The sequence below is a fragment of the Takifugu rubripes genome, chromosome 13 (assembly GCF_901000725.2).
Source record: "Takifugu rubripes chromosome 13, fTakRub1.2, whole genome shotgun sequence".
NCBI classification, from domain to species: domain Eukaryota; kingdom Metazoa; phylum Chordata; class Actinopteri; order Tetraodontiformes; family Tetraodontidae; genus Takifugu; species Takifugu rubripes.
This window is the reverse complement of record NC_042297.1, coordinates 17,576,483-17,603,706: the sequence shown is the minus strand read 5'-3', so window position 1 is coordinate 17,603,706 and position 27,224 is coordinate 17,576,483. Positions and strand designations below refer to the sequence as shown.

The window sequence follows — 27,224 nt, the reverse complement described above, 5'->3', positions numbered from 1 at the left end:
ATGGCGGCGGGTGTGGGTGGTGGTCGGGTTTAGTCATACACTCTACACCTACTTGCAGAGGTGATCTTGTTCCACTGCCACCATCCAAAGCATCACTTAATGGGCGTTGATGACAGGCAGCTCCAGCTTTAGAGGGCTTTGCCATCTCAACTCCTCCAACAGGGTCTGATTAATCCCCCCCCCCATAGTGAGATCGCTCTGGTTTGGTTAATTTTACCATATGCCCAATGCCAGGAACGACTTTGAGAAACATTTCCACTATCTATATTATGATTGGTCCATGTAACATCGTTTCAGCACCTCCATTGCAATGTTTTACTGGTGGAGCTGCCTCCCCAGGTTCAGCTCTGTCTCAGTGTGGTAGGAAGTTTTTAGGGGGGGGTGTGGTGGAAGCGAGCGTTGCACCGCCAACCTGAGGCTTGGTGAGCCGACAGCAGGTCAGCCTGTAGACCTGCGCGCTGCCCGTCAGGGGGTCAGACATAACCGAGGCCGATCTGGGCGTGAGCCCAAAAACAGACAGCGCCTTCAGCCATCATGTCAGTGCCATCGTGGGAACCCGCGTCGTAGCCTCTGGTGGGAGGGGGTTAAAAAACATGGCTGTCCCCTGGCACCGTTGGGTCTAGTTCCCTAGAGTCCAGCATGGCCCACAGGTCTCAACAACAAAGAAATCTTAAATGGTTTCAACCGCAGCTATGGAGAGAATCCTGGCTTTTTTAACGGTTCGGAGCCGTGTTTGCTCATCCCTCCACATGCAGGTTGTTGCTTCTCACCAGAAGCCGCTTGTCTACACCCGCTTAAATCCTAAATTAAATATTTCCTGGAATGTTTTTAAACGTGAATGTGAGCTTCACATTGAGCCTTTCCCACCGCTTATGGGGGCGGCAAACCTTTCACGACAACTTTGAAACATCTTAATTTTCTACTGATAGGAAGTTTGTTACCAGCCAGAAGACCCCGAGGAGACGTTTACTTGCCTCATATATGTGTGTCTGTCATTTTGTAAAGTTCCTGTGGCGACACAATAGAATTAATTACAAACACCTGAACAATTTCTTTAAGAGGTCGACAGGCTGATGTCAGCAAGAAGGACGGCCAAAGTCACGATGAATTTCACTTCATTTTGGATGAAAATAGCATAGAATTTTAGACAGTTAAATGTTACTTGCGCCATTTAGTTTCCAAGGTAACAAGAAGGTATATTTAGAGTGCAGTAAAGTGAGACAAGAGGGGGGGGGGGGGGGGGGGGGGGGGGGGGGGGAGTGTTAATAATGCTGAAGGAGCAATTACAATTAGTCAAAGTCAAATAGTAAAGATCAGAACGCCTCATCTGCTTATACTGTAGATGAAGGTGAGAGAACGTTCAGAACAACTACACAGTTCACTCAGCACCATTTTCGACACTTGCGTCATTCATTCTTTAGAGGAATTACTTGGTACAGTAGAGCGTGGTGAGAGCACAGACATCAAATGGTAAAAGGTGTTTTCTATTTTATTATAACATATAAGGAGCTCCTTTAACAAAATCAGTGCAAACTGTGGCTCCTTTTGATGTGAGATCAGTTTTACAAAGCAATTAGTGGATCTATTTCCATCCCATAATACCAAAGGGCAAACAAATATCAAAAAAAGATTCACTCAAGTAGAAAAAGTCTGACCATTATTCTGTTCAAGGTGGGTTTGTTCCACAGCAACTCCAGTATCACGTTCACACCATGAGAAATATCACTTTCATTCCAAATCATTCTTATTTTAAAAGTGAAGAATGAACGAAACAGCCGAGATTACATTTAAATCTAGCCGATCCCTGGTTTTAAATAGCTTTTAATTAACGTCTGAGTGCTGCCCTTAGTTTGGCGGAACGTCCTCTTGGGTTGTCTTTGACGTCGTCCTTCTCTGGGGTGATCACTTTCCTTCGCAGTGGGAGCCAATGAGCATTTTCAGGCGCGCTTCTTTCCTTCCAAAGGCCTTGTTCCCTGGGACTGAAGTGATGCTGATCTAAATTAGACAGGTCGTGTCCCCGGAGGAAACGTTTGACCAGTCTGTCTTCCAGTGAGTGAAAGGTGATCACGCAGAGACGCCCCCCAGGCCGCAGCGCCTCCCTGGCGGCGCGCAGCCCCGCGTGGAGCTCGTTCAGCTCGTCGTTCACGAAAATGCGCAAAGCTTGGAAAGTCTTAGTGGCGATGTGGGCGCGTCGGCTGAGGCGATCTTTGCGTGCGTATACGACGGCAGCGGGTAGCGACCCTGGAGACAAAGAAATGGCCAAAATCAGAATATGAAACCAATTGAGATCTGTAATTCTACAGTTATTACATTAAAACAGAGGGCTGGAGCGCTTCATAATGCACCGTTGCCCTGTTTTCCACCATCGTTGTGTTTTTAGACGTGCAGCAGAATCTGGTGACGCAAGAGAGGAAGCGTGTAGGGACCCGGCGAGGTCATCAGCCATGACGACTTCCACCTCAAAGTTGGTGCGCCATTGATTGTGGTCGGGGCATGAGTGGGCCGCTTCCTCCTGGAATCTATTAGCATCTCCTTTGTTGTTGCCTTGACCTTCGGGACTGGAAGGTTGTTTTTTTTGTGCTGTGGAGATCCTCGTTACGAGGCGGCGACTTTGCGCACTCGCCCAGTTTCCCCTGCGCCGAGAAAGTGGCTCCAGCTCCATCATTTCGGAAAGGTTTTATTTTTAAGATTGTCCAGGCATCTGACACATTTCAGACGGGTCCTTGAACGCCTCATGATCACGTCATCTGTCTCAGGAACGAAGTGGCTGCTGATGGAAGCGGCCGGCTGATTTCTGGGGTCGCTGGAACCTCGGTGTTGGCTCACGTTCAAAGAAATGTAAAACGTTGATTGTACAGATGAAAGCCGACCCCCGTACTGCTCGATACAAAGAAAAAAGAAGCAACATCTCGGTCGGCCTGGGCGGAGCCACCTCAGCAGCACAAACTACAGTCATGCTGCAAACCCACTTTGAACCCAATGATGACTGCTGGCTTTGTTCAGCAGAGTAATGATTTTGCACGGATATAACTTGAATATAGTGTTGCTTTATTTAATGTAGCGGTGCCCAAATCCATCCCTCAAGGGTGCAGCCCTGCCGGCATTCCTGCCCTCTCTGCACCTGGGGTCCCACTCTTCTTGGAGGAAGTGTTTCCTGCCTGGTGGGACAGAAATGCCGGCTGTACCACGGGCCTCGAGGACTGGATTTGGGCAACAGTGATTTAATAGGTTCATATTTAAAACCGATTTTCTGCTTCATGCTGCTGGATTTGGTATTCAGTCACGCTCTCATCATCTTTGCCCTTAATGCTGGTGCTCCAGTCCTCCTCATCTTGCATAGTTTTCCTTTTCATAAATCACGATGACATAAACAATCGCCGAATGACCTCAAGGGTCGAGTGGTCCGACCTACACATTCTACATCCATCTAGAGTGCAGACGTGAGGTCTGAGTGAAGGGCTGGGGATCACTTATCGCTCCCTCTCTTATCTGCTAATTCACCAGCAGACCATGCATTAAGCCTCCTAACGCTCCGTCTGCGGATGTGATTACCGAGTGAACTGGGGAAAGAATTTCACATACTTGTTTTGCCCCGGTCAGGAGAACATGAAAGAAGCACGTCAGCTTAAAGCATTTTTTAAAATATAGACTACACAACCCAGAGAACAAACTATTAACCGAAGCTGGAGAGCTGAGAATCCTCCCTGAAAAACAGATGTTGGTGAGGTACCTCCAACCACTGAACCTGAGCTGTTTGGGTGAGGTAGAAACACGCCAGAGTGCACGACATGGCGTGTTTCATGTGCACAGCGATTACAAATCCATAAACCATCAAATGCCCGAAGAGCAGTTATAACTTGATTGTTGTTCCTAGTTTGCACTTTTTAGGAGAAGACTTAAGAAGATATCTTAGAGTCAAGAACTCCATCCATCCATCCACCCACCCATCCATCCATCCATCCATCCATCCATCCATCCATCCACATCCATCCATCCACCCACCCATCCATCCATCCATCCATCCATCCACCCATCCATCCATCCACCCATCCACATCCATCCATCCATCCACCCACCCACCCATCCATCCATCCACCCACCCATCCATCCATCCATCCATCCATCCATCCATCCACCCACCCATCCATCCACCCATCCACATCCATCCATCCATCCACCCACCCACCCATCCATCCATCCATCCATCCATCCACCCATCCACATCCATCCATCCATCCACATCCATCCATCCATCCATCCATCCACCCATCCACCCACCCACCCACCCACCCATCCACATCCATCCATCCATCCATCCATCCACCCATCCATCCATCCATCCATCCATCCACCCACCCACCCATCCATCCATCCATCCATCCACATCCATCCATCCATCCATCCATCCATCCACCCACCCATCCATCCATCCATCCATCCATCCTCTACCGCTTATCTGGGGTCAATAACTCAAATTTAATGAAATCTTTGATTTCAAATTCTATCAAAACTATATAAAAGGTTTGATTAGCCTGAAGATTCGTGTGGACTGATGGAGTTTGGAAAGTCGACTTTTAGTCTATAATCCAGCGAACACACAACACACGCAGCCTCTCGGGCTATTTAAGGTAATAAAAGATATCCTGTTGGGTTTACTTCAGACTTCCAGCCGATCCGCTGTGTGATTGACAGGGGATTATCACACACAGTAGGATAGTTTATATTTCAAATATAGGAGGGACCGGGAAAAAAAACCAAGATGAAGAGACTCCAATAATAGCTCAAGTCGACACAGGCCAATGAAAGCAGGGGAGACGGTTTAAGTAACACGAGCGTCACCAGTGGGAGGAGCCAAAGAGGGAAGAAGACGTGTTGTGTTTACGTGGGTTGAAATAGAAGCAGATGAAGGTCTCTCATGAGCTCAAAGCTCCGTGAGTTACAAATACAAGTTAAATCTTACCCAAAATAATCCATCCCATCCCCGCAATCCAAAGAACAGCCTGGTGTTCACAAGTAACACGCAGAAATGCATAATTCATTCAGGCGTGGAGAGGATTGCATTTACATTAATACCTCTGTGCGCGTTTAAAAGGTTTGTGCTGACCGTAGCTTAAAAAGAAAAACAATTAGTCGCTTGCACGGACCAACAGAGAAACTGCAACATGGAGAGAAGTGAATGATGTGACATTTTCACTCCTCCTGCACTAAACAGCTCAAGGTGTGACTCACTCTGCAATCAATACAATGCCTGCACAGCAAGGACCAGCCCTGTTCTGGCTTCAGCAAGCCACACGCTCCCTCGCTCCCTCTTTCTTTAATTCATCGCTCCACCGTCCTATAGATTCACGTGTATCAATATTTAAAGTATGTACTGGACGCAGGCCGTTGAGAGAGCCACGACAGACAATACCAGATTAGCATTACTAAACGCTTGCTGTCGTCCCTGCTATCCTCATCTTATAGTCGATACCATATGGAGACAGGAACAAGAACACGAGTTTGCTCGCAGTCGCAGAATTTAAGAAACAGAAAACGAATCGGTTTGTGGTCGGCAACAGATGAGACGACGCGCTGGCTGGGGTGGACACGTGTTCCGGTTTCATCTCAAAATCAGCAGATCCTGATGAGCTGTTGCCAAAGAGAGACCTGCCTGATTAAGATCTTTGCCACATAAGACAAACGATGGAGTTCTGGTCCATAGAAAGGTCAGCCTGCCACAGTTCATGCAGAGACTAACAGGCTGCGTCATCCAGCCGCAGCGTCTCACCGACGAGTCTGTTCTCACAAGTCAGGATGTAATGAAGCTCAGTGAGACGCCGCCCCAGCTGGATTAGCTACAGATGCTTTCAGAGACGCTGTGAACGTTAGTCAACAGAGTCTTAATGGTGGAGGACACTGGTTCGATGTCCTAACCGCAACCATCACCAGTTTATAGTCACGCTAATGTTTGCAGCTGTGCGACATTTGTTTCCTTCTAAATATTTTTTATAGAATTGTTTCTGGAGTTAGTATCTCTGCTGCAGTGGTGTTTTGACAATGTCGTTTCTCTGCTTGTAATTCCAATTCATTTTATTCCTCTCCGGGATAAAAAGCTTTGGAATGACATGAAAATTTATTCTGAAGTTGCTGGAAGTTTTCACATACTGTAAAGCTGTGGAATGAATACACAAACCCTGATGGCTCAAGACGGATCTGCAGGAAAGTATTTCACAACACATAACTCAGGATTAAATTAACCTGACCTGCGCTCATGACAGACCCTGAAAACATCCAGATTACAATTATTACCTCCGCCAAGAAGGTTATATGATATGAAATAGCTAAAAAAGTTAGGAATAGATTTTAATGAAATTTTCAGGAAATGCTGATAACGTGCCCAGCAAGAGCTGATTAAATTTTTGAAATGTTCCGGGATCTGGGGGGACTTTGATCTTCCAAAGTTTAAATCCAAGGGGCCTTGATCATAAAGCAATCTGCTTTGTAATGTAAGCTTGTACTCTCTCTCTCTCTCTCTCTCTCTGAAATGCTAACAAAATGCACCTATACTCTACATATAGCATGTATAAGATCACACAAACATGGCATCCTCCTTGACTGACTGCATAAACCTAACACTAATCCAAATCCACTGATACCAGAACCATAAACCCAACCAGGATGTCAAGTGTTACCAGTGACTGAGGATTTTCTTTGGTCTCTGAAAACTGCTGAAAAAATGCGTCCGTGCAGGATCGCTGTTGTCGCTTCTCCTTTTCTTCCCGAACATTCAGACAATTTTGGTAAATTGAGGCCTTTCAGATTTCATTTCCTAATACAAACATTGTTGGTGACTCGCTTTGCTCTTGAAAAAAGATTACACAGCTGCTCTCGCTCACACCTGTTCTCCCAGGGTAACACTGACGCACATGCTGCTCTCTGTAATAACTATTAAAACGGCATCGGCCCCCCCCCCAAAAAAAGAAAATCTGCCATGACAAACAATACAACACCGACTCTATGTGCGAATGTGTCACGTGTGGGTGTTTACGTTTGTGTCCAGTGTGTGTGCATGGGTGTGTTAAGGGACACGGGGGATGTTTGCTGAGCGTCCTGCTGCTGCTGCTCATTTTTCTATGAACTTTAAAGGAAGGTGTGGAGCAACGAAAACAGGGAGGAGTTATGGCTGAGGTCAACATTCTGTGCAGTTTTCTCAGACAAATACATCTTTCCCACGTCGCTCATGTCGTGTAATCCCCCCTCTGCTTGCAGAACGCTGCAGGAAATGAATCGGCAAAGCGTTGAGCTACCTGCCACCACATTGGCCAGCTGCTGCGTCCGGGTGATGGGGCTGATACGGCGTGCCTCCACGATGGCTGAAGCTATTTTCCTGGCATGTCTCTCTTCCCCATAAGCAGTCAGGATGGATGCAAGAGCCTGTCGATCTAGGGTGTCCACAACGTCAGCAGCAGAGGGCATTTCGGGATACCTGCGCACAAAACAGAGCCCAATTAAGCTGTTTGACGTCATGTCCTTGCTGACAGTGGCAAATCCTGACAACTGTGAGGTACAGCTGAAAACCTTTCCAGCTGAAAAGAATGATGGCGAGGGATAAAGAGAAGTGCAGCTTGCGCGACAGCTGAAAATGTGCTTATTCTTGCTCACACATCAGTAAATACTGTGCCGGAAATGCTGATAAAGTTACCAAGCAAATTCTATCTGCCATTAGCATTTAGAGCCAGTTGCGAGAGTTCTTTGTTCAGTATAAAGTTGACATTTTACCAAATTAATTCTATTGATGTTGTTATATGAACGCGTTTGAAGTATTTTTCAAACTGGCCTCTGACCTTCTGTTTGTGTTCCACCGTTCCTACCTGGGCTTCGACCTCCAACTCAAGCAGTATAAATACATAAGAAAAGATAAAACCTTTACAAAAGAGCCGAACAGCCAGAATACTGGGCTGAAGAGTAGTTTGTAGTTTGACTACATGTCAGGACATATTTGGTTCAATAAAGTGATCCTTTGACACTAGGACAACAACAATAGTTCAGCAAAATGGCCTGGTTTAGCTAAAACATTTAGCACTATTATTAGCAACACACGTTTCATGACAATAACAACTATAAAGGACAAATGGACGTCTGTTCTTCAGTCAATCACACCTGTCTCCGTCCATTCTCATGTCGAGAGGGCCGTCCTTGCTGAGGGAAAATCCCCTTTCTGCCTGGTCCATCTGCATGGAGGAGCAGCCAGCGTCCAGGAGGACAGCGTCGACGCTGCCTGGCTTCACCTTCAGGTCTGACAGCAGGACTTCCAGCTCGCTGAAACGGCCGAGCAGCGGCGTCACGCGACCGCTGCAGGAAAGATGAGCAGAAGCCGAGAATTCATTTCCAAAATGAGATGCTTTTATAAGCGTCAGTCCGGCCCAATCCACTTTAATTCTACCATGTTTACGTCTTTATATAGTAGAAACTTTAATAGCAGTGTCCAGATTCTTCCTGAGACTACTGTTTGAAACCTGCCCATCATAAAACAGCAGCACCACGTTAGATGCTTGGCACCAGTTCTTCAGTGTGAGGGGAACCACATCCTGTGGGCTTTCTGGGGTTAGCATTCAACCCATCCATTCAGACGGTAAGCTACAGTATTGGTGAACTGTTATTTTTTTCCTACTTTTAAGCTGACAGTATGAGCCCGTCCCACACAGGACCTTCCTGAATACACGCCAGAGGGAGGGTGACACAGAGGCCGTCTAAGACTATTGGGACGCGGCTGGGTTGGAGGCTCTGCGAGTGGCTAAGTGTCATTGCCACAGAGATGAACACCTCCATTCTCCTGACTTTAGCTTTATCACAATGGGTTTATGACCCATGCTGACACAGCCAGTGGGGTCCCAGTGCACAAGCCAATGTGGGGATGCTGCTCTCAGCACGGCTCTGGAGAAGCAGTGTAGGTGAGCCCCTGTCTGTTCAGGGCAGACAGAAAAACAGTGGTGGGGACAAAAGATAAATGATGCTTTTATGGCAGATGACATGACAGATCCTGACGGGGGAATCCATCTAGTAGGAGACGGAACACGTGTTATGTAATCTGCAGTCATTACTTACATGTGGAGTCCCCTGCTGCTTGAATGGAGGGAGAAAATATTGTAAAACTTTAATCCACGACCGTCTCATCTGGACGTGGGCAGTGGCGAGAAAACTCCTCAGGGCATATCTTTGAAATGTCCACCCATAATGACTGGACACACATTTGAAGGCACAAAAAGTTGATTTCTGTCTAATTTAAAGAAGTTTGATAAGAAACTTTCTTTTAAATCTAAAGTTGAACCTCAGGGCAACGATCCTGCAGTGTGGACTCTCTAATGTTTCCGATGACCTACTGAGATCCTGACGTGTCCCAAACAAAGTGGGACAGTGTGCTGCGTTTCCCAAGTGCATTTAATTGTGGCAAGCAGCCGCAATATAAACATTTGTCCACCACATATTGATCTCCTAGTTTTGGGGCTGACTCACTCGTGATAGCAGGCCTTCCGTGAAAAGCATGACGTTGTCGCCACTTTCCATAAATTCCAACTATAACGTTTACGTCATTGCACCACCTTTGTTGCAGGAAAATTCCCGTATTTGGGAATAAAAGTGCATGAAATACTGCTTTGGTTTTGTTGCTGTGATCAGGTGATTTTTCCTACACTTTATTTTAAACCTCCAGAACCACAGAATTATTTCACTTTACGTCTTGACGGGTACAGAAACGGGATAAACACACCTTTCAAAACGAGCTGTTAGCAAAATATACAAGTTGTTTTTGTAACCCACTGAAGGTTTTAAAAATATGCAAAACAGTTACATAACAACTGTAAATTATTAACTTCTTTATGTGGCTTTGAAAGAGTGTTGAAGATGTAAATGGCTTATGTAAGGTCTTATATTATTAAACAGGACAAGTTTCAGTGATGTTTGTGCTGAGGTCTGAGTGTGGGCTCATAATTGCTTCAGAGATCTCAGCTATTTATAGTTTCATCACTCCACAATATTGACAAGAGGGACATCTTTGCTAATTTTTTCCTGAAATAGCCTAATGTGGATTGTTTCCCAAACACTCACATTTCCACGCTTGACTCATCTTTCCTGTCACGTTCCAGGAAAGCGAGATGAAATGGTCAATGCTTTCCAGGAAGCACATTAATACTTGGATTTACTTTTTCAGTGCAGTTTGAAGTGTCTGGTTGTCTCTACCACGCAGACTGTTGGGCTTTTTTTTTTAATTTTATAGCAGGACAATTGTGTGTTTCAACATGAAAATTTTGAGTTCCACTCAAATCAAATCAGTTACGTCTCCACCTTGAGCTCAAACAAAATGCTGATCTTCATGCTCTTATGCTGTATATTCCACTCTAACCACAGACCTGTGTTGCAAGATAAAACTTTTCATGTTTCAAGATTATTAATCTTCTTCCTATTTCCAAAATGTGGCAGCAAAATTCTCCTGTACTTCAAAACCCATTTCTTTAGGGAATAATTCCTTGGCCCGGCTTTTATTCCTTCCCTGTCTGGACTCAGGGTACACTCAGTGAGGACAGTGAGAGCCTTCACAGCAGCCTTCACAAATCAAGCCTGAAATATTCCCTTGTGGTGACCTGTTCGGTTCCTTTACCTGCGTCACTGAAGCCTAAGACAAGATGCTGATTGATTGCTTTCAGCAGGGGAGCAGTGATGAAAATATCTACAGTCCATTGGAGAAAGTGGTTATATACAGAGAAACAGCAGGCTCGAGACCCTCTTTAAAAATATGCTTTGTTTACAATGTGACTTCCTGCGTGGAGATGTGTTAATAAACGCTTCCCTGGTCATGTATATGCAGTGTTAAAAGTGCAGAATCTTTGGAGTTTTAAATGACTTAAGTGGCCTGCATATCGTCTCCCAGAAGTTGCTTCTCGGCCAGAGATTTTATCAGCTGCTTCTCAGATCAGAAAGCCTTAAATGTCATCCCATTCTGGGAAGGCTACTGCCCTTCGTTGATTTAGACATTCCATTCATGATAAGATGGCGTTTATTTCCCAACAATCGCAGCCCCAGAGAGCGAGTGAGCATACATTATTCAACAGTATGTATGTATTGCTGCTGCAGTTAAAAAAAATAATGCTTCCATTAGCTGTTATTATTTCTATGTCACCTTACCCTGCTTCTGACCCTAGACATTATAAATCATCATAGTGTATCGTAACTGTATTTACGAGAGATGTTTCTGTCTGGCTTTGGAATCACGCAGATGGAATGGTGAGAATATTCTGCGGCTCGAGAAAGTCATTTCCTACTTTTGCTATGACGGCGAAATCCGGAGGGTCAAAAATGGTGAATTTAAATGCACTGTTTTTGTCAGTGTAGAGTATGTAAGTGACAGCTAAAGCTTGGAAATTGTCAGCCAGGCAGCCATCACCCTGCAGTCTGGCCGGCCGGTTGACACTTCTATCTGCATCCAGTCAGGTCGCTCAGGAATGCTGCGTGTGACGGATGCACTTGTGTCTGCTGGCCCAGAAGTTTAAATATTGTGGCACTCGGATGATTACTGGAGAAACTGTCTGCCTTCAAACCACAGAAAAGCTCAGCGGCCTCTCCCACTGAGCATCGCCCTCAGCCAATATTACCCTTAAGTGTATGCTTGGTTTCAAAACCATTTATTGGAGCTACAATTGCTGCAGAGCTTTGGAGGCGCGGGGACATCTTAGCAACAACCAACAAGGCGAAAAGCAGCAAATAGCGAGGCTCAGCAGGCTAACCATAGCAACAACCAGCCAGAGAAATTAAAGAACACCGAGACGAAGGAATTTCTATAAAGAAATCAAGCTGGTGAATGCAATTCTGGTTGCTGCTTGCCTATTTTCATATTGTTGCTGTTATTAAACATATCAAGAGATAAAAGGGTTCCTTTTGTTATGGGAAAGAGGAGGAAGGAGCCTGCCAACACGCAACAGTTTGCATTGAGGTTGCACCTTTCTGAAAACATGGGAGCAGAGCAGAAAGTAAATCCTCCAACCGAGCCGAGTGGATGCACTGCGTAGGCTGCCAGGGTCTTTTACTCAGGCTTCCAATAATATTGGTTAATTGCTAGATCTCACTAGCTTCTCTCAACTCGCGTTGTGTGTAGGCGAGGAAGAATTTACAGCGCGGATATATTGCTGATGACAGAATACAATGTTCTCCTTCCCTTAATTGTCATTCCCCGCTCAGGCGCATTGCTTTGGCTGGTTCCCACGAGAGAGGTTTCCCCAGAATCTACGTAAAAGGATTCCTTCCCACGCCGTGGTCTTAGGAACATCTCATTTTCATCCTCCCGCGCACTGCTCATGCACACACACTCCCTCTCACCCTGGCAATTTGTCCGTGTGTCTCCCTGTTCTCTAATTCTTTTTTGTCTCATCTTCTCTAGGCTTCTCTCTGTCTTCCCCCCACCCACCACCAGGTTTCCTATAGATCCTTTGTGGGAGACAGCATCTCCCTCACAGTGCAGGCGTGGGCCCTTACTCTGACAAATGACATGCCGGGCCCACCAGCTTTGCGTAGGGGGGGAGAAAAGCTTTATGTTAAGAAGAAGGAAGGAATGTGATTGGGTGGTGAAACGCCGGGGTGTATCCTGGCGAGATTTGAACTGTCTGAGACAACAAGTGAGAAACACGGAGAGAATTCAATACTATATCAAACTGACGGGATGTTTTTAGGAAATAATGACCACAACCTAAACAATGTTCCAGTGTTCAAACCGTCAGCCGGGCCTGCGAGACTATGAAACGAGTGGCAAAATGATAGGAGACCAGGTTTGTGTAGATGGTTTATAAATTAGTTTTAACTTTTGTTCCAGTTAAAAAAAAAAAGAAAAAAGGAATTAATCACTCACGAGGTTTCCTTGGCTAACTTCTCAGCCAGGGAAATTGCTGTGGGATCTCGGTCTAAGGCCAGGACTTGGACTTCAGGAACCATACTCAGTATTGCTTTGGTATGACCACCACCTCCAAATGTCATGTCCAGGACCACCTACATGCGAGAAAGGCAAAAAACAACTCATTCCTTGCACACCGGGGCTTCATATACACTGTTAATCATCACCCTCCTGTCATCACAATGTTAGTTCTAAGTGTTTAAAGTCACAGTAATGCACTGACAAATCATCAGTCTTTTTTTCCCCTGTTTTTGGGAGCTGCCCCCATATTGTGTTTTATCACTTTCCTTAGTGGCAAACTCTGGACCACAATTTAACCACCAAGTTTAAGAATCAATACATATTTAATGATAATATGAAAGCTTTTCAAAAACACATCATTAATCAATGACACATAATAAACATAAAGGTAAGAACACAACAATATAAATCTCATATTGATTATACTTAGCATGTGTGGATAATGGTCAATAAATGCTTATTGTAACAAAAGGAGGGTGTGGGTTAATGTTTTCTGAAGAAACATCCTGAAATATGTGTCCAAATGTCACTCCGACACCTGTTTTCTGTTTTCTGTCTAAACTCAGCTATTGTTCATGGACAAGCTTCTGTCAAAATAAATCTGCATTTCCTGAATGAAGAAAACCACAACCCAGTACTGGCAGTTCCATCTGAAATTATTTGAATAACTAGTTGGAATGCATTTCTCTTCCTTTGGATTTTTTTTTTGTTTTTATGACAATGTGATCTATGATTTTGTCACAAAATGGCAGAAAACAGATGTAATATGACACGAGAGGAAATGCCAACTAGTCCTCCACAAAAACATTAGGCATGTCAATCGATAGTGGCGTTGAAGGTGGGGGTGTGTACGTGCATGTGAGAGGGAAGAAGTGATCAATGGCGGTTCCCTCTCCTTTCCAGCGCACAGCAGCAGATGGGGAGGGGGTGTGGGCTAGTGGGATGAGTCACACGCATAATGAACTTGCCTGTTGTGCTATTCAATACATGAAAAAAGGAAAATGAAAACAGAAACACATGCGGCAAAGTCGGCTTGTCGTTTGTCAAAAAAGTCCAAACAAGCAACCAGGAGATAAACTAGTCCTCCACTAGACTGTGCCGCACTTGTCACAACAATCTCTTGTCACATTTTGAGGAAGCTGGGGCCAAAAAAAGCCCCACCACGGAGACGGAGCTTATTTTTGCCAGCCGTACGAAGTGCCAGCCGATGCTCAGTGTTTGCAAAGTCAGTTGCTTAGGAATCAACTAGTTTTGTTCACGTTTGAGTCCCTGCCGCAGTGAGCGCACACACGCTTCCTCCTTCGTGACGTTGACCGCAGGTCTCACCCTCCACACTCCCACATGTGCACTCCAGGTTAAAGCGGGTGCAATCGCAGCTGCACAATTGGATGTTTACAAAGTCACTCATATGCTAAATTGAAAATCTACTCTTCTCACCCTGAGGAAAAACAAGCTTTTCCAAAAGTCCTGAAGTCAGATGTTTTTTTTGTTTTTTTTTAAATGCCCCATGGATTTAAAAAAAAAAAAAAACACTTCTTGAAAAGACTGGTCATAATGGGTTTGGCATTTGTGACTTACACCAAACGCAGAAATGAGTCATTCCCATTGATATTTCATGCAGATGGGTGTCAGCTGGGCTCTCACCTACAGTAGGTTTGGCGAGCAGCGGAGCGGAGGAGAAGAAGAAAACAAGCGGTCATGTTTGACTCTAAACACGTTACTTAAATCCGGCATAGGGGGTCGACGGTGGTTGAGACCGTTCGCTGTGTGTAATATCTGCCTTTCCCAGCAGAGGGAATAGGAGAGTTAGGAGAGGTCTGACTGGTGCAGTCCATCACCAGGCTGTAAGGTGCTATAAAGCCAGACACTTCAGCAATCAACCCCCTGCATTATCAATAACCGCATTTCTTCTCAAAGGGCACAGCAAAACACATACAGGCTGTTGTTTCACGGACTACACGGGAAAGGGGGGGACATCAAAAAGGATCTATTTGGGTGAGGAAAATGTAAATTTGTTGGCATGAGAGAGATTGTACAAACTAAAATGAAAGAGGGATTAACACCTGGAACAGATGGAGGACAAGAGAGAGACCTCAACTCAAGCCTTTTTAAAGATAATTCATTAGGAAAAGGGAAACATGAACCTCAGAGAAGGCCAAGCAAGCACCTAAATCCTACTTGTGACTCCCCAGCCCAGGTCAGTTACAGTGGGGGATCTAAAGTGTCACTGAGGGGAGTTTTTACAGATCTTGTTTCACTAACACACAGACCATTAGGGAGACAGATACACAGGTACGGGATCGCTTTTCTTGTCGCGTCCGTTGCCATGGCAAGTGCGGAGGTAACCGGTTTGCATTTCTTCCTCTGTCACACAAAGTTCAAGGCGTGATAGTGCGGTTCTGCGGACTGAGAGGACGAACAGATGGAAGACGGAGGTTGTGATTCAAAGTCAGAGGAGAGGAGTGCAGACTGTCTGCAGACTGGGCCTTCGCTTTTGTGCCCCGTGTAACACAATCCTCCCATTCCAACCTGCGGCTCGTCTCACAGTGTCACGAAAATCATTTCGATAAAATGACGTTTTAGCAGTCATACACACGCCGCACATGTAACTAAGTCTCTCAGGTTGGTCTCCAGAGCTTTCCTCTGAATGTCGAGGGGGTGTAAAGTAAGTTTCACCTCCCAACAGTTAATTATACAAATGCAAGAGGCATATGCATTTGGCATGAAGCAAGGAGAACGCCGTTGGGGGTAGAGAGCACGAAACAGATGGCCGATGAGAGCTGACAAATTTAAAAAGGCATGAAAGATTCCTGCAATTACTCTGTCAATGTCCACGGAGAAGGCATTGTCTTACTGAAACATACCTTTTTCCCTGAAATAAGGAAGACGGGGAGCGCGAACGACTGATCCAGGAGCAGAAATTTTGTTGACAAAGCTCTTTGCCAGTGGGCTCATTCCGAAAGCCTGTCTGTATGTTAAGGTAATCTCCCTTTTGTTGAAGGAATGCCGCAGAGTTGGGACAAATACTTTCATTCCTCCATCTATTCAGCGCAGGTTGCTCCAGTTTGAATAAAGGGTGCTTGAAGAGGTATTTGAGCTAGTTAGGACAAGACACGTCCATGCGTGTAAAAACATCATTTGCCTCCAAAAGTGCCCGTTTGGAGTTTGTGGGCCACGACAAAAGAAATTAGTAATAATCAACAAAGATCAGAGGCACTTCTAATACAGGGATGGTTTTTTCAGAAGTCTGACAGCACCTGAAATATTCTTTTTGTTGTAAATGTCACTTGATATTAGAATTCAGAACAAACTAATAACCAGCAGATATTGTGTTTACTCAAGCCAAGTGTTGACACATCTGGTGGTGCTGCAAACATATGAACATGGATGTGCACAAAATACATACCTGTGAGTTCTAATTTCACTGGTGATCACACACTTTTGATATAAAAAAGGTTTTTCACACAGATTATTTGCCGGTAATAAAAGGATAAATCATTTGGAGAGAGGCCAGTCAGTGCAGTGATCTAAAGACAGGAAGTGTTGCTTAACCCTCCAACAATTTGCCCAAAGTTAAGGTATTATAAACACTATCGGATGGTTCAGTATTTAGGTCATGCTATTATGGGGTGGCCAAACCCTAACCCTCTCCAAGTGCCTGCTGGGAAAAGCACCAGCACTCAGAGTCCGCTTCCCATCCCCATCCCAGCAAAAGAAATGTGTTCCGGGTCTGACCGAAAAATCTACTTAACCAACCGGTACCAGTCAGCACCGACGATATTACATCAGTTTATTAGGTCATCACCGTTTTTATCATCTGAGCAGGCTTGGAACCAACAGTCTGGTAGCTGATCCGTGTCAGTCATGGAACATCTCATATTCAATTTTCAACCATGGGAACTTGTTGACCAAGTCTTTCACACACACACACACACACATATTCCACTTAGAAATTTTTTAAAGAGAGTCATCCCTTATTAGGATTGGCTGCAAGAAGACATGGGCTATTGGTCTACAGTTAAGTGTGTTCCCAGTACAGCAGAGGGGGAGGACATGCTGGAAAACTATCTAAACAATTTAAGGAGGCTGGCTAGCCTGGTTGTTAGTGTCTCCCAACTCCATATATAGAAAATTTCAGGCACAATCTGGTCTGTTATGATACACATAGGCAGAGTTAAGTGTCTTTATGTTCCACTTGGCCGTACGCTCGTGACAACACAACCATTATATAATAAAAACACAAAAACAAATGGAGGACAGTGTACACATCACTTTAAAGTTACTGTTATAAAAGGTTAATAAGTTACTTATAGGTCTACTTGAAAAAACAGCAGCAAAAATGTTTGCATTGATAAGGCAAGTATTCAGGTCTTCTATAGTCTTCTATAAGACACTATATAAAAATACTGACAACACAAATGCTGTTTAAGACAGTTAAAAGGCCATATGGAGGTTAGGGCAGAGCAGGGCCTAATAGAAAATGGGGAATAGCAGAAAGCCCTACATGGGACACGGGAGCAGACTGGAATTTAAAAGGTCGATAACAAGAAACGAGTTTATAGAAGCCCACCAGTGAGGGTCCCAGTAAACATACTTCACCAGAACCATTCTATAGGGCTGCCATTCATGAGGCCGTGCATTTAAATGCCATATCTCTGCTAGGGTCGGACTTTATGGAGCTTCCTGTAATAAATGTACCTTCTCCCACAGTAGTAAAGTGCTAAGAGTTTTGTGTGCCAGAAGAATAAATAGCATAAAGATGACAAAACATAATAAAGGGAGAAAGAGAGAGAAAAATAGTGGCAGAAATTCTTCATTTAGAGGATTTGCTGTCACAGGGAGAAAACTTCAAACCAAAGTCAGGATGGATGACTACACGCTTTGAGAAATCTCAAATTTTAAATAAAAGAATGTGGTGTCTTGTTCCCCCTCTTAATTTGCATTTGTATTTTAGGAGGTGCTTAAAGATATTCTGCTTTGGCTAAAAGGGCTTTTTTTTGTAAATAAAGGACGGTGCGATCTCTGTCCAAGGTGCTGATCCTGGAAAACCCAGGTCTCTCACAACACTCCGCAAAAGAAAACACAGGCATATGTGAATATGCTGCTCCCCTTCATCTCGTTGCAATATTAAAGGTACGCTTTTCTGAAATCTAACGTTTTGATTATGATCTTAGTTACATGCACAACCACCAACTCTGTCCCCTAAATGAGGAGTTTTCACAAAACCTTCAGTGAACTTCCTTTTCTGTTTATTTTGGTGGCTTTAAAACATGTGTTTTATGACTATGCAAACCAATTTTATCCCTCCCAACAGGTTGTGATGTATTTGTCTGTCATAATGCTGCTGCTGTTCCAGGGTAAACAACAATCCAGCTCTTCCAAAGTTACATCTGGGGAAAAAAGTCCAAAAGAACAGAGCACTAGTAATGTAAGATCTGCATCGCAATATGGACTTTTCCTCTGGTGAGCTGCCTCTTCTGGAGCCTGATTTATAGGTATTTGAAAGGTGATTTTACAGCACAATGCAATGAGCAGCCCTGCTAACACTAAAAATCTTATAGCTTATTTCCCACACCTTCAGTCCCAGTCAGGTTCCGTCTCACCACCATTTTAAAGATCTACCGTTATTCACTAGAACTCAGGATGCAGAGAAATACCCCAGTCACTGTCCACCTCTCCATAAAGCTCATAAAGACTATGTCAAGCATCCACCCACATTGTGGAGTTCCGAGATGAGTTCCAACATCAGAGCGGAGATCCCTCGAGAAGCAGACAGCAGGCACTAGTGTGTCCTCTAAAACTGAGACAATAACTCAATATTTATTGCACAAGGGCAAAGTTGGGGCAAAGATCAGATGTCTTTGTGGCTCTGTACATTCACATTAACCATTCTTGTTTTGACAGAAAGCTCTGATTTATTTGGTTTTCCGGCAAAGTTAAAATCATAATTCAATGTAAATCTGGGTTCAAAAGACAGAAATATTCCAAATCTGTATATGAGAGAAAACTACTTTATGGCCACTGAATTGAAATCCAAGACTTACAGGATCATCACCTGCACTGCAACAAGTAACAACCCAAGTTCCAAAACAAGGAGGCTTTTTTACGACCTGGCATTCAAATCCATTGTTTTGGGAGTGAAGGTAAATAATTGCAGGGGAAAAGACAGAAAGGCGATGATTGACAGCAGGTATGGGACTGAGAGGACACTGAAAGAAATGGAAAGGGAGGGACCTCAACCGTGTGCATGAGTCATCGCTCCATTCCCCACCACCCACCCCCACCGCCCACCCCCACCAGCCAAACTCCCTGTTTTGTCTTGCAGGTTAGAGATTTACTGAGCTAAATTTTCTCTGCTGGAATGGTTTGTTTTTGCATAAAAGGTAAAGCAGAGTGAGCCTTCATGACATGTCCAGTCCGCAAACTTTTAATAAGCGCAGCCTTTAAATATGAAGACAGACGGACGGACGGACGGACGGACGGACAGACAGACAGACAGACAGACAGACAGACAGACAGACAGACAGACAGACAGACAGACAGACAGACAGACAGACAGATAGACAGATAGATAGATAGATAGATAGATAGATAGATAGATAGATAGATATGCCAATTCAGTGACCAAGCTTCTAGATATACCTCCTGATCACGAGGGCCATGGATATTCACAGGAGCGTTTCCTTCATCCATGAGTCTGTCCTCAGCCCAAAAACATCCTGACTTTTTTTTTGCTTTGACCTCTGGGTCATTGAGAATTCATTCCGTCTGCAATCGAGGTTTCCTGACAACAGGTCTCTGAGAAAAAAAAAAATCTCAGCTAGCGCAAGACAACATGGTTCCTGTCTTATTCTAACGGCGTAAACATAAACTGAACCAGAGGCAGACCAATTATTCGGGTCCATGAGCCATTTTACCAAATAAAGTGACAGGCTGTTAGAACATATGAAACACGGGGAACTGAGATAAAAATGCCAAAAGGCTACTGCTTTGTTTTAACAGGAAATACGAAATAAGGTCAAAAATGATGCAGGAAAGCTATTCAACATGATCACATGCTTCATTGCTCTTCTTCACTGCGCTCAAAGGTTCATCTAAAGTGTGACACTAGCATCAGCCCAGTGTGCAACAGAAACAATGCAAAGTGTATAAAGCCCAAGAGAAAAACTGAAGGGAGGCTGAAAAGAGGGGGCGGAACGGTCTAACTATATTTACGAAATGTAAAGAAGCATCACGGTAGACGGCCTTCTCTCCTGAAGGTGAATTTCATGGTTCTAAAAGAAAACAAAAGAAGAATAGGGCCAAGTCCATTAGGGAGCGTGAAAAAAAGAGCTGAGCTAAATGAAGGCTGTGTGGTGGAAGGCTGGTGGTAATAGGGGAAACACATCTAGGGGCATTTCAGAGGACGCTTCCGGTAGGCTGAAGACCGGCTGGACAATACTACATGAAATGAAAGAAAGTAGGGAATGGTGGCACTGGGGGAGGAGGGGTCATGGAGTGATGCATGATAGTGTGAGACTGTGAGGTGATAAAGTTGGCTGGCACCATCCCTCGCCATCATATTTGACCAAAAATATTAATGTCACTCATCATTCTCTCATTTTGACCATTAACTGTTAAAACGTTTGTCTTCTGGTGACTTGCACGTCTGCTAGACCCAACAAATCGAACTCTTTGTGCAAAGTTCTTGGCAATGCATGAATTGGTGGAGGGAAGCCTTCTGCTTATGACAACAATTGCTGTTTGATGAACATATGAATGTTTATTAAAGTACTATTCTGACTTGTTTGTGCAACTGAGTGGGTCATAACAGTTCCGAACGTTGTAATTGACAACACAAGGCTGCTTTGACCTCGCAGCCTCGTATCTTTACCCTTTCAAGCTGTGCGAAGACAGTTTTCGCCTCGCCAGTTATGGCTTTTCATTACTTTTTATGCATACAAATCCCATATTCACAAACACAGCTGCAATTTCAGAGCAACAATTGTGGCTGAGATCTGACGTGCAGCTGTTTGAGATCTCTGTGTAAGCAGTGCTGGAAAATGGCCTTTGTGCAGCGGGGCACACCTTTGATGACATTACACGGGAAAACAAGTGTATTCTGGCTCGTGTTTGCAGAACAGAACACTTTCCTCTTCATCACCGCTTACAGATGAATCACCACACATCTCTGTTGTTTACAGTATGGCTGGCAGTGAATCTCATAAGTGCGGTCAGGTTTTACTGCGGAAATTAGATCTCTGGTAAAACAATGTAAAGCAAAGAGCTGGAAGCACATCTGACATGTCTGACTAAACTATCGCCGACAACGCCCAAATAAAAGAATACATCTCAAAACATCTGTCAAATTTTCGTCCACTTTCAGTTTCATAACAGCGGAACTATTCAATAAAAACTGCAAGGAAATATCGGCTTCAAGAAGAAAAGAGTATTTTATCGTCTAATTGGGATGGATGTGGTTAGGAAAAGATGGCCACAGATACTGTTCAGCCTCACACAAACACCAATTGAAGATGTGTTGCAGGAATGAGTCATCTAAATCCAGCTGTCCACAGGGCATGCATCTCATTAGCATAGCCACACTCACACAACAGGAGAAAATGTAAATATTGCAATAAAATGCTGCTGTAATTATATCAATTCTGCAGTGAGGATGGGGTCCGCTTTATTTTGTCACCAAATGTGTGAATATTGGATGTATGCGAGTGTAGAGATGTACAGTTATAATGACTGTTATTAAAAGAATATGCAAATGCAGCTGCCAATAATAACAGCACACTCTACACTGGTTTAACCCCATGGCATGGATTATTTGATGTTATTAGTGTGTATCGAATGTAGAAGAAGTTTCTTACTGCGCCGCTCTGCTTTCCTTCACATCTGCATGTGGCGTGTCAATGACGTGACAAATTTAATCAAAAATTAATAAAGCACAGAATTTTAGTGTGTTTGTAAGAGAACATCCTGCACTGCAGGGCTGAGCCCCTGAAGTAATGTAATCGACATTCCTTTAAAAAAAATAAAAAAACTATTCCAATAAGAATTTTAATAGAAAATTATCACAAATTATAAATTACTCAATAGGGGAAAACAATGAAAAAATATGACGGAGAAAAAATGTTAGATCATTGTCTGTTTGGTTGTAAAAGCCAGGACAAATTGATATAATAACGATAGCAACAGGATAATATTACCAAATTCAAATGTTTGAGCACAGGCTGCATCTTTGGGGGCAATATCAACAGGAGTAAACAGGATATGCAACTTCCAAGAAAAGAATTCCATTGGCCAGAGAAGTAATAAGGAAATAGCCTGGTTAAGGGCACCTTAACAACAGGGATGATTACTGCAAATAAGTTTGGCCCCCCCCCCAAAAAAAATATCTGAGGCCAGTCGGGGATCGTGCTGAATTTCAAATCAACCAATCTGAGATGCCAAAGTCGCTGACTATATAAACAAAACAACCAACACCTGCATCACTGTAGTTGTGGTTAAGTTCCGGACTGCAGTTTTTAGTCAGCAGCCTTAAACTTGCTCACATGTCACATGAGCAGATGGGGGCCCTTAAGCCAGAAATACACCACTTGTGTTTATTTATCCTAATAAATCAATGTTTTTGCAGCATTAAGGGCATTAACATCTTTGCAGAACGGCGAGGTGAAACGCACAGAAACAGCTTGTCCCGTTAGGCTGAATGATTTGGTTTTTTGTGGAACCCCATTTGGCTAATGAAGTCCCAAACTGTCTTCACGCCACACCCCCACCCACCACTTCACTCAGAAATGGTCTACTCATGAAAGTAATGAGGCAGGGAGGGAGAAAGACTCTTCTGGCCACTGATAACCTCAGACGACGCCTGCAACCTTACGAGACGAGGGCCTAATATCTGGCCGTCAATCAGCTCCAGCATCCCTGGCTGGAGTGTTTAATTACAAGGATCAATTATTTACCAGCCTCCTCTTTCACTACTCTGTGGTCCAGAAAAAGGGTGCAAAGAAAAACTAGGTCATGTTGGCAATTTTAGCACAGAGAAAACAATACTTTGTTCCAAATACAGGTAAACTTTGTTTTATGCAGGTATTATGACAGAAACACTATTTTCCTTTAAACAAACATGCAGATAATTGCAATTAAAATTGAAAATACAAAGTTAGGAATGATGCAATTGTTTGTTTTCTCCGCCAACAGAAAATGTTACATTTTAAGAAAATGGCCCTCATGAGCTTGTGGAAGGGTTCTCATGACTTTATTAGCCGTGCAGAGGAATGTACTTGAAATTTGTTGTACATCGATTAATTATGAATGAGCTACCTTCCTCCAAAAGATCCATAATGTGGAAGAATTGCATTAACGTTAACGACTATGACCATCTCTGGGGAGAACACTTGACATGAGGTAGCAAAGTGAACAATATTTGTGGGGTATCCAATAAATTCTGTGAACTATAGATGGTTCAGAGGCTGATCAAAGTTGTTGCTGTATTAGGGTGCATCACGACTCCAACATTGCTATTGCAATTTACTGTCCGAGCTCTTCGCTAACAACCCCCATGTTCTAATGACATGACTGAGAGACCAGCAGCTTTGAATCCAAATGGAGAGCTGCAAAAATGTTCACGATTAAGTCGTCATGCCGTTGTTGTTTTTTTTCCAGCACCTCACCAAAAATACGTCGTTATTGAAAGGCTTGATCAAAAATACGGATTAACATTCATGGCTTCATGAATTCCACAAGGGGGAGTATGCTGAGAATGAAATGTTAGGAGTGGGCAGCTCATTTCTCCCTCTACAGCAACACAGGGTTTTTCCCCTGGACACTCAGCTGACGGCTCATTAATCTATTCTAGAGGAGGTCCTCTGCATAAGCAGGCTGGGCCAGTGGACGAGTCCTTGTGCTTTGTCCCCTGAAAAACAGTTCTTTGAGTTGAGAACTATAGATTTAAAGATTTTTTAAAAAAAGACCAAAATGATGTCACTATATTTCTCCATGTGGGGGCTGGCCGTGAGGTTATCGGCTCTTCCTTCAGGGTTTAAACTTTGATATCTCCGACGTGAATCACTCTGACAGATTTCTGAGTAAGTGCCGAAACTTTTCCACGTAGCCTCCGCTGGCATCAACACAGATAAATCCTTTTGTGAATGTGTACACGTACCCTCGGTGCGCTCACTATGAATTAAAAATCTCCCCGTGTTTACAGTCACAGTTTAGCTCACTCCTCTAAACACCTCAAACAAAATAGTCCAGACTTAACAAGTGCGAAGGCCATTGGCGAAACCGCATAAATACGAGTGTCTGCCATCAGCGTGTAACTACTTGTGTACACATTTCCTGTGTGGGAGGATCCAGGGCACCGAAAAGTCCCATTTAGACACTCTGGTTTAACTGCAGTATTTGGTCTGATACCCATCATCGCTTAAGTACTCCTTTCATACCCTCCGCTTCAGCTGACAAGAGCAATTCTGCGCCAGTTATTATTTTACGATAGCCATTCAATTTATTCACCTCGGAGTTTTCAGCTGCCGTCGGTCATGTGAGGCTCGACGTCGTTACTCAGAGCTGTTAACGACGCCATCATTTCACCACTGTAGATCTGACTGCTTTACAGGACAATAATGGCAGAATTACGATACAACCAAGCATGTGTTTACTATTAGATCCCATGTGGATATAGAAACTGTAGAAGTGCCATGTGTAAATATATCAATAAGCATCTGCAGTGAAGCAACATTCAAAAGAATATATACATCTGAATGCTAACTTACAGCATCACTGAAACTGACTGGGCGCGCACAGAAAAACCCACAAAATCCACCAAACTGTTTTTAATAGCATCTGATTGGCAAGCTGTCTCGGGACAGTTGGCAAATGGGCGGACAGCGGAGGAGTTTAGAGGTGCTAAAGTTCAGACAGGAGCGACGCAGCACCCTGTGTCCTGCCAACAGCCTTACAGTGGCGCAATTCCTGACTAAGTTGTTGACCCGTGGCCCCCACCTGCCTTGACCATGCATTTTGCGGTGGTGGTGGGGGGTATCACTTTTCCGTCCTATGAGTGCCTGCCACACCAGAAGGCTTTTGACTCATGCCCATCTGTCCTGATAGCACATACATTAACCGAAAGCCAAACAGCCCGTCCAAATCCTCTGTGCTTTTATCTGTCACACATTTATAGTGACACAAGCCTTAGTTTCTCTGAAGAAAGAGGATTTTACAGTCTGATCTCTGACATAAAAAAACACAAATACAAGAAATGTGCTCATGAAAATAATGTAATTGCATTTTCTAATGTGTGAAAGGTGTTATTACGGCTCAACAGAAGTGGTGAAAACTTTAGATAGCCGTGTAATTTCTGACGTTATTTTAAAAACTGTAGGGGTATATTTTGTCCATACCATTACCACAGCAACCGAGGCAAACGGAGTAATGATGCCTGATTACATAAATGGAACGTGATCACATGCCTGTACGAACACGAGTAATAAATGCCCTCGATTCCGTTCAGCAACACATCAGACGTGTTGACAGTCTCAACATGCTTCAATATTCTAAATGTTTGTTTGTTGTCTCTGTGTTAAGGGTAATTCACTGCTGAATACACAGCAAACCACAGACAACAGAGTGAATCACTGGAACTGGTGGAAAAATCTGGATCTTATAAGTGTAACGTACAGAACTGTTTCCCTTTGTGTCACGCTGAAATATGCACAGCTGGCAAATGCTCCTGCCTGTTCGGTTAAAGATGGTTTTAAAACGTGATGCAGAGAGGATCCTGGATGACGTATGAAGACATGGTTGGTGAAAATCCTCACAGGCGTCCGCAGGGATCGGAGCCAGAACAAGAGGATTTATTTAAGGGGTGCGCTGATCAGAGACCTCAACATTCTTTAAGAGAACATTACAAACAAAAACAACAAAGTCTTCACTTGACTGAACAACAAACATGTTTACCTACTTGACCTTGTTGGATGTCCAAATAATGAAGGACCTCTTTGAGCATGACAGGAGTGTGTGGAACCTTATCAGTTGAATCAGAAGGCAGTCGCGTGGACCCATCCAGGGAACCAGGACCAGAATGTGCAGAAACTGAGGAAGAGTGAAGACTGGACAGCCATGATCTCCATGTTCTCCAGCCAGCCAGACTTTTCCACAGGAGACAGCAGCGTGGAGAGGGGTGGAAAAGCATGATCTTGATTTTGATCTGTGTTACAGATTGTAGTATTAAAGAAGTCCAATGATAGGGGGGGTTATGAGCCTAATATATCACATAATTACATTGATATGCATCAATAATACCCAGGACTTGAGGCCTGCCATATGTGTGTACATGCTTTCTCTACCACATATCATTTATCTCAGGAGTGTCATATTGTAGTGGGCAATATGCTAATCATAATTAGATGCCCGATCGTAATCATAATTTTTGAGCATGTGGATGATACCACTGTGACATGATATGATAATTTATTCATAAGACCTGATTAATTGATTTTGTAACTATACAAGTAAAATATAAAACTAAAACTTTCTAAAGGTCATTATCAACTTGTCTACAAGGGTGAAAGATCGGGATAATTAAGTTTGCATATTTAGGTTTCATTTTTGACCTGGGTGTTCTCTTTTGTTTTACACCAAGGTTAAAGTGTGACCTCTCACCCTTACAACAGCTAGCTGCTAATCTGCAGGCTATTAAGTCAGCTGTGCTTATAGGCCACCAAAGCGTGACCTGACAGTAACAAGTTGTTGTTAGCAGTTAAGGACATCCTACACCTGTAACAGGGAGATGTTGGCATTGTGAACAATCACCCAAGAATGCGTTTATGTTGAGCAAAAGGCGATGTTGCACGCTGCTGCTACTGCTACGTGTTCTATCGCGGGTGTGACTTTAAAGATGTAGCGTTTAAAGTGTCTGACAGGATTATCATTATTTCAGTGACTAGGGAAAATGGTGTAATCTAGCGACAAGCTAGTGGAGTGCCCCCATCACGTGTAGCCGTTACGGCATACGCTCAGCCTTGGAGATGGACCGCCATGGTTGCTATGCCAACACGTTTAATGACGGCTACACGCACGATCGACGGGTCAATGGCCATAAACACGAAATACCAGTAACAACGCTAGCATATTGAACTGTTTTGCAGACCAATGTCGACTGAACTTCGCCGTAGCTTACCGCAGTAGACCATTTGGCAGCGCTCCGCCTTCCTCCGCAGCACGTCCGCTGCGTCATCTGGCCACGCCCCCGTATCTGGTCACGCCCCCGGAACGCGCGACTCTCGTCCAATCTGCTGCGACA

The 27,224-nt window shown here is 43.9% G+C and overlaps 1 protein-coding gene across 1 annotated transcript; it reads right to left on the bottom strand.

Moving 5' to 3' along the window:
- Positions 1-1,388: 1,388 nt before the first annotated feature.
- On the bottom strand, positions 1,389-27,211 carry mettl15 (methyltransferase 15, mitochondrial 12S rRNA N4-cytidine). The gene is made up of 6 exons (XM_029846071.1): positions 27,102-27,211; positions 25,884-26,129; positions 12,872-13,008; positions 8,140-8,331; positions 7,287-7,465; positions 1,389-2,241 (listed from the first exon to the last, which is right to left on the bottom strand). Exons 1-6 carry the CDS (start codon positions 27,156-27,158, stop codon positions 1,826-1,828), a joined length of 1,227 nt encoding a protein of 408 aa, XP_029701931.1. The 5' UTR covers positions 27,159-27,211; the 3' UTR covers positions 1,389-1,825.
- Between the last annotated feature and the right edge of the window lie 13 nt (positions 27,212-27,224).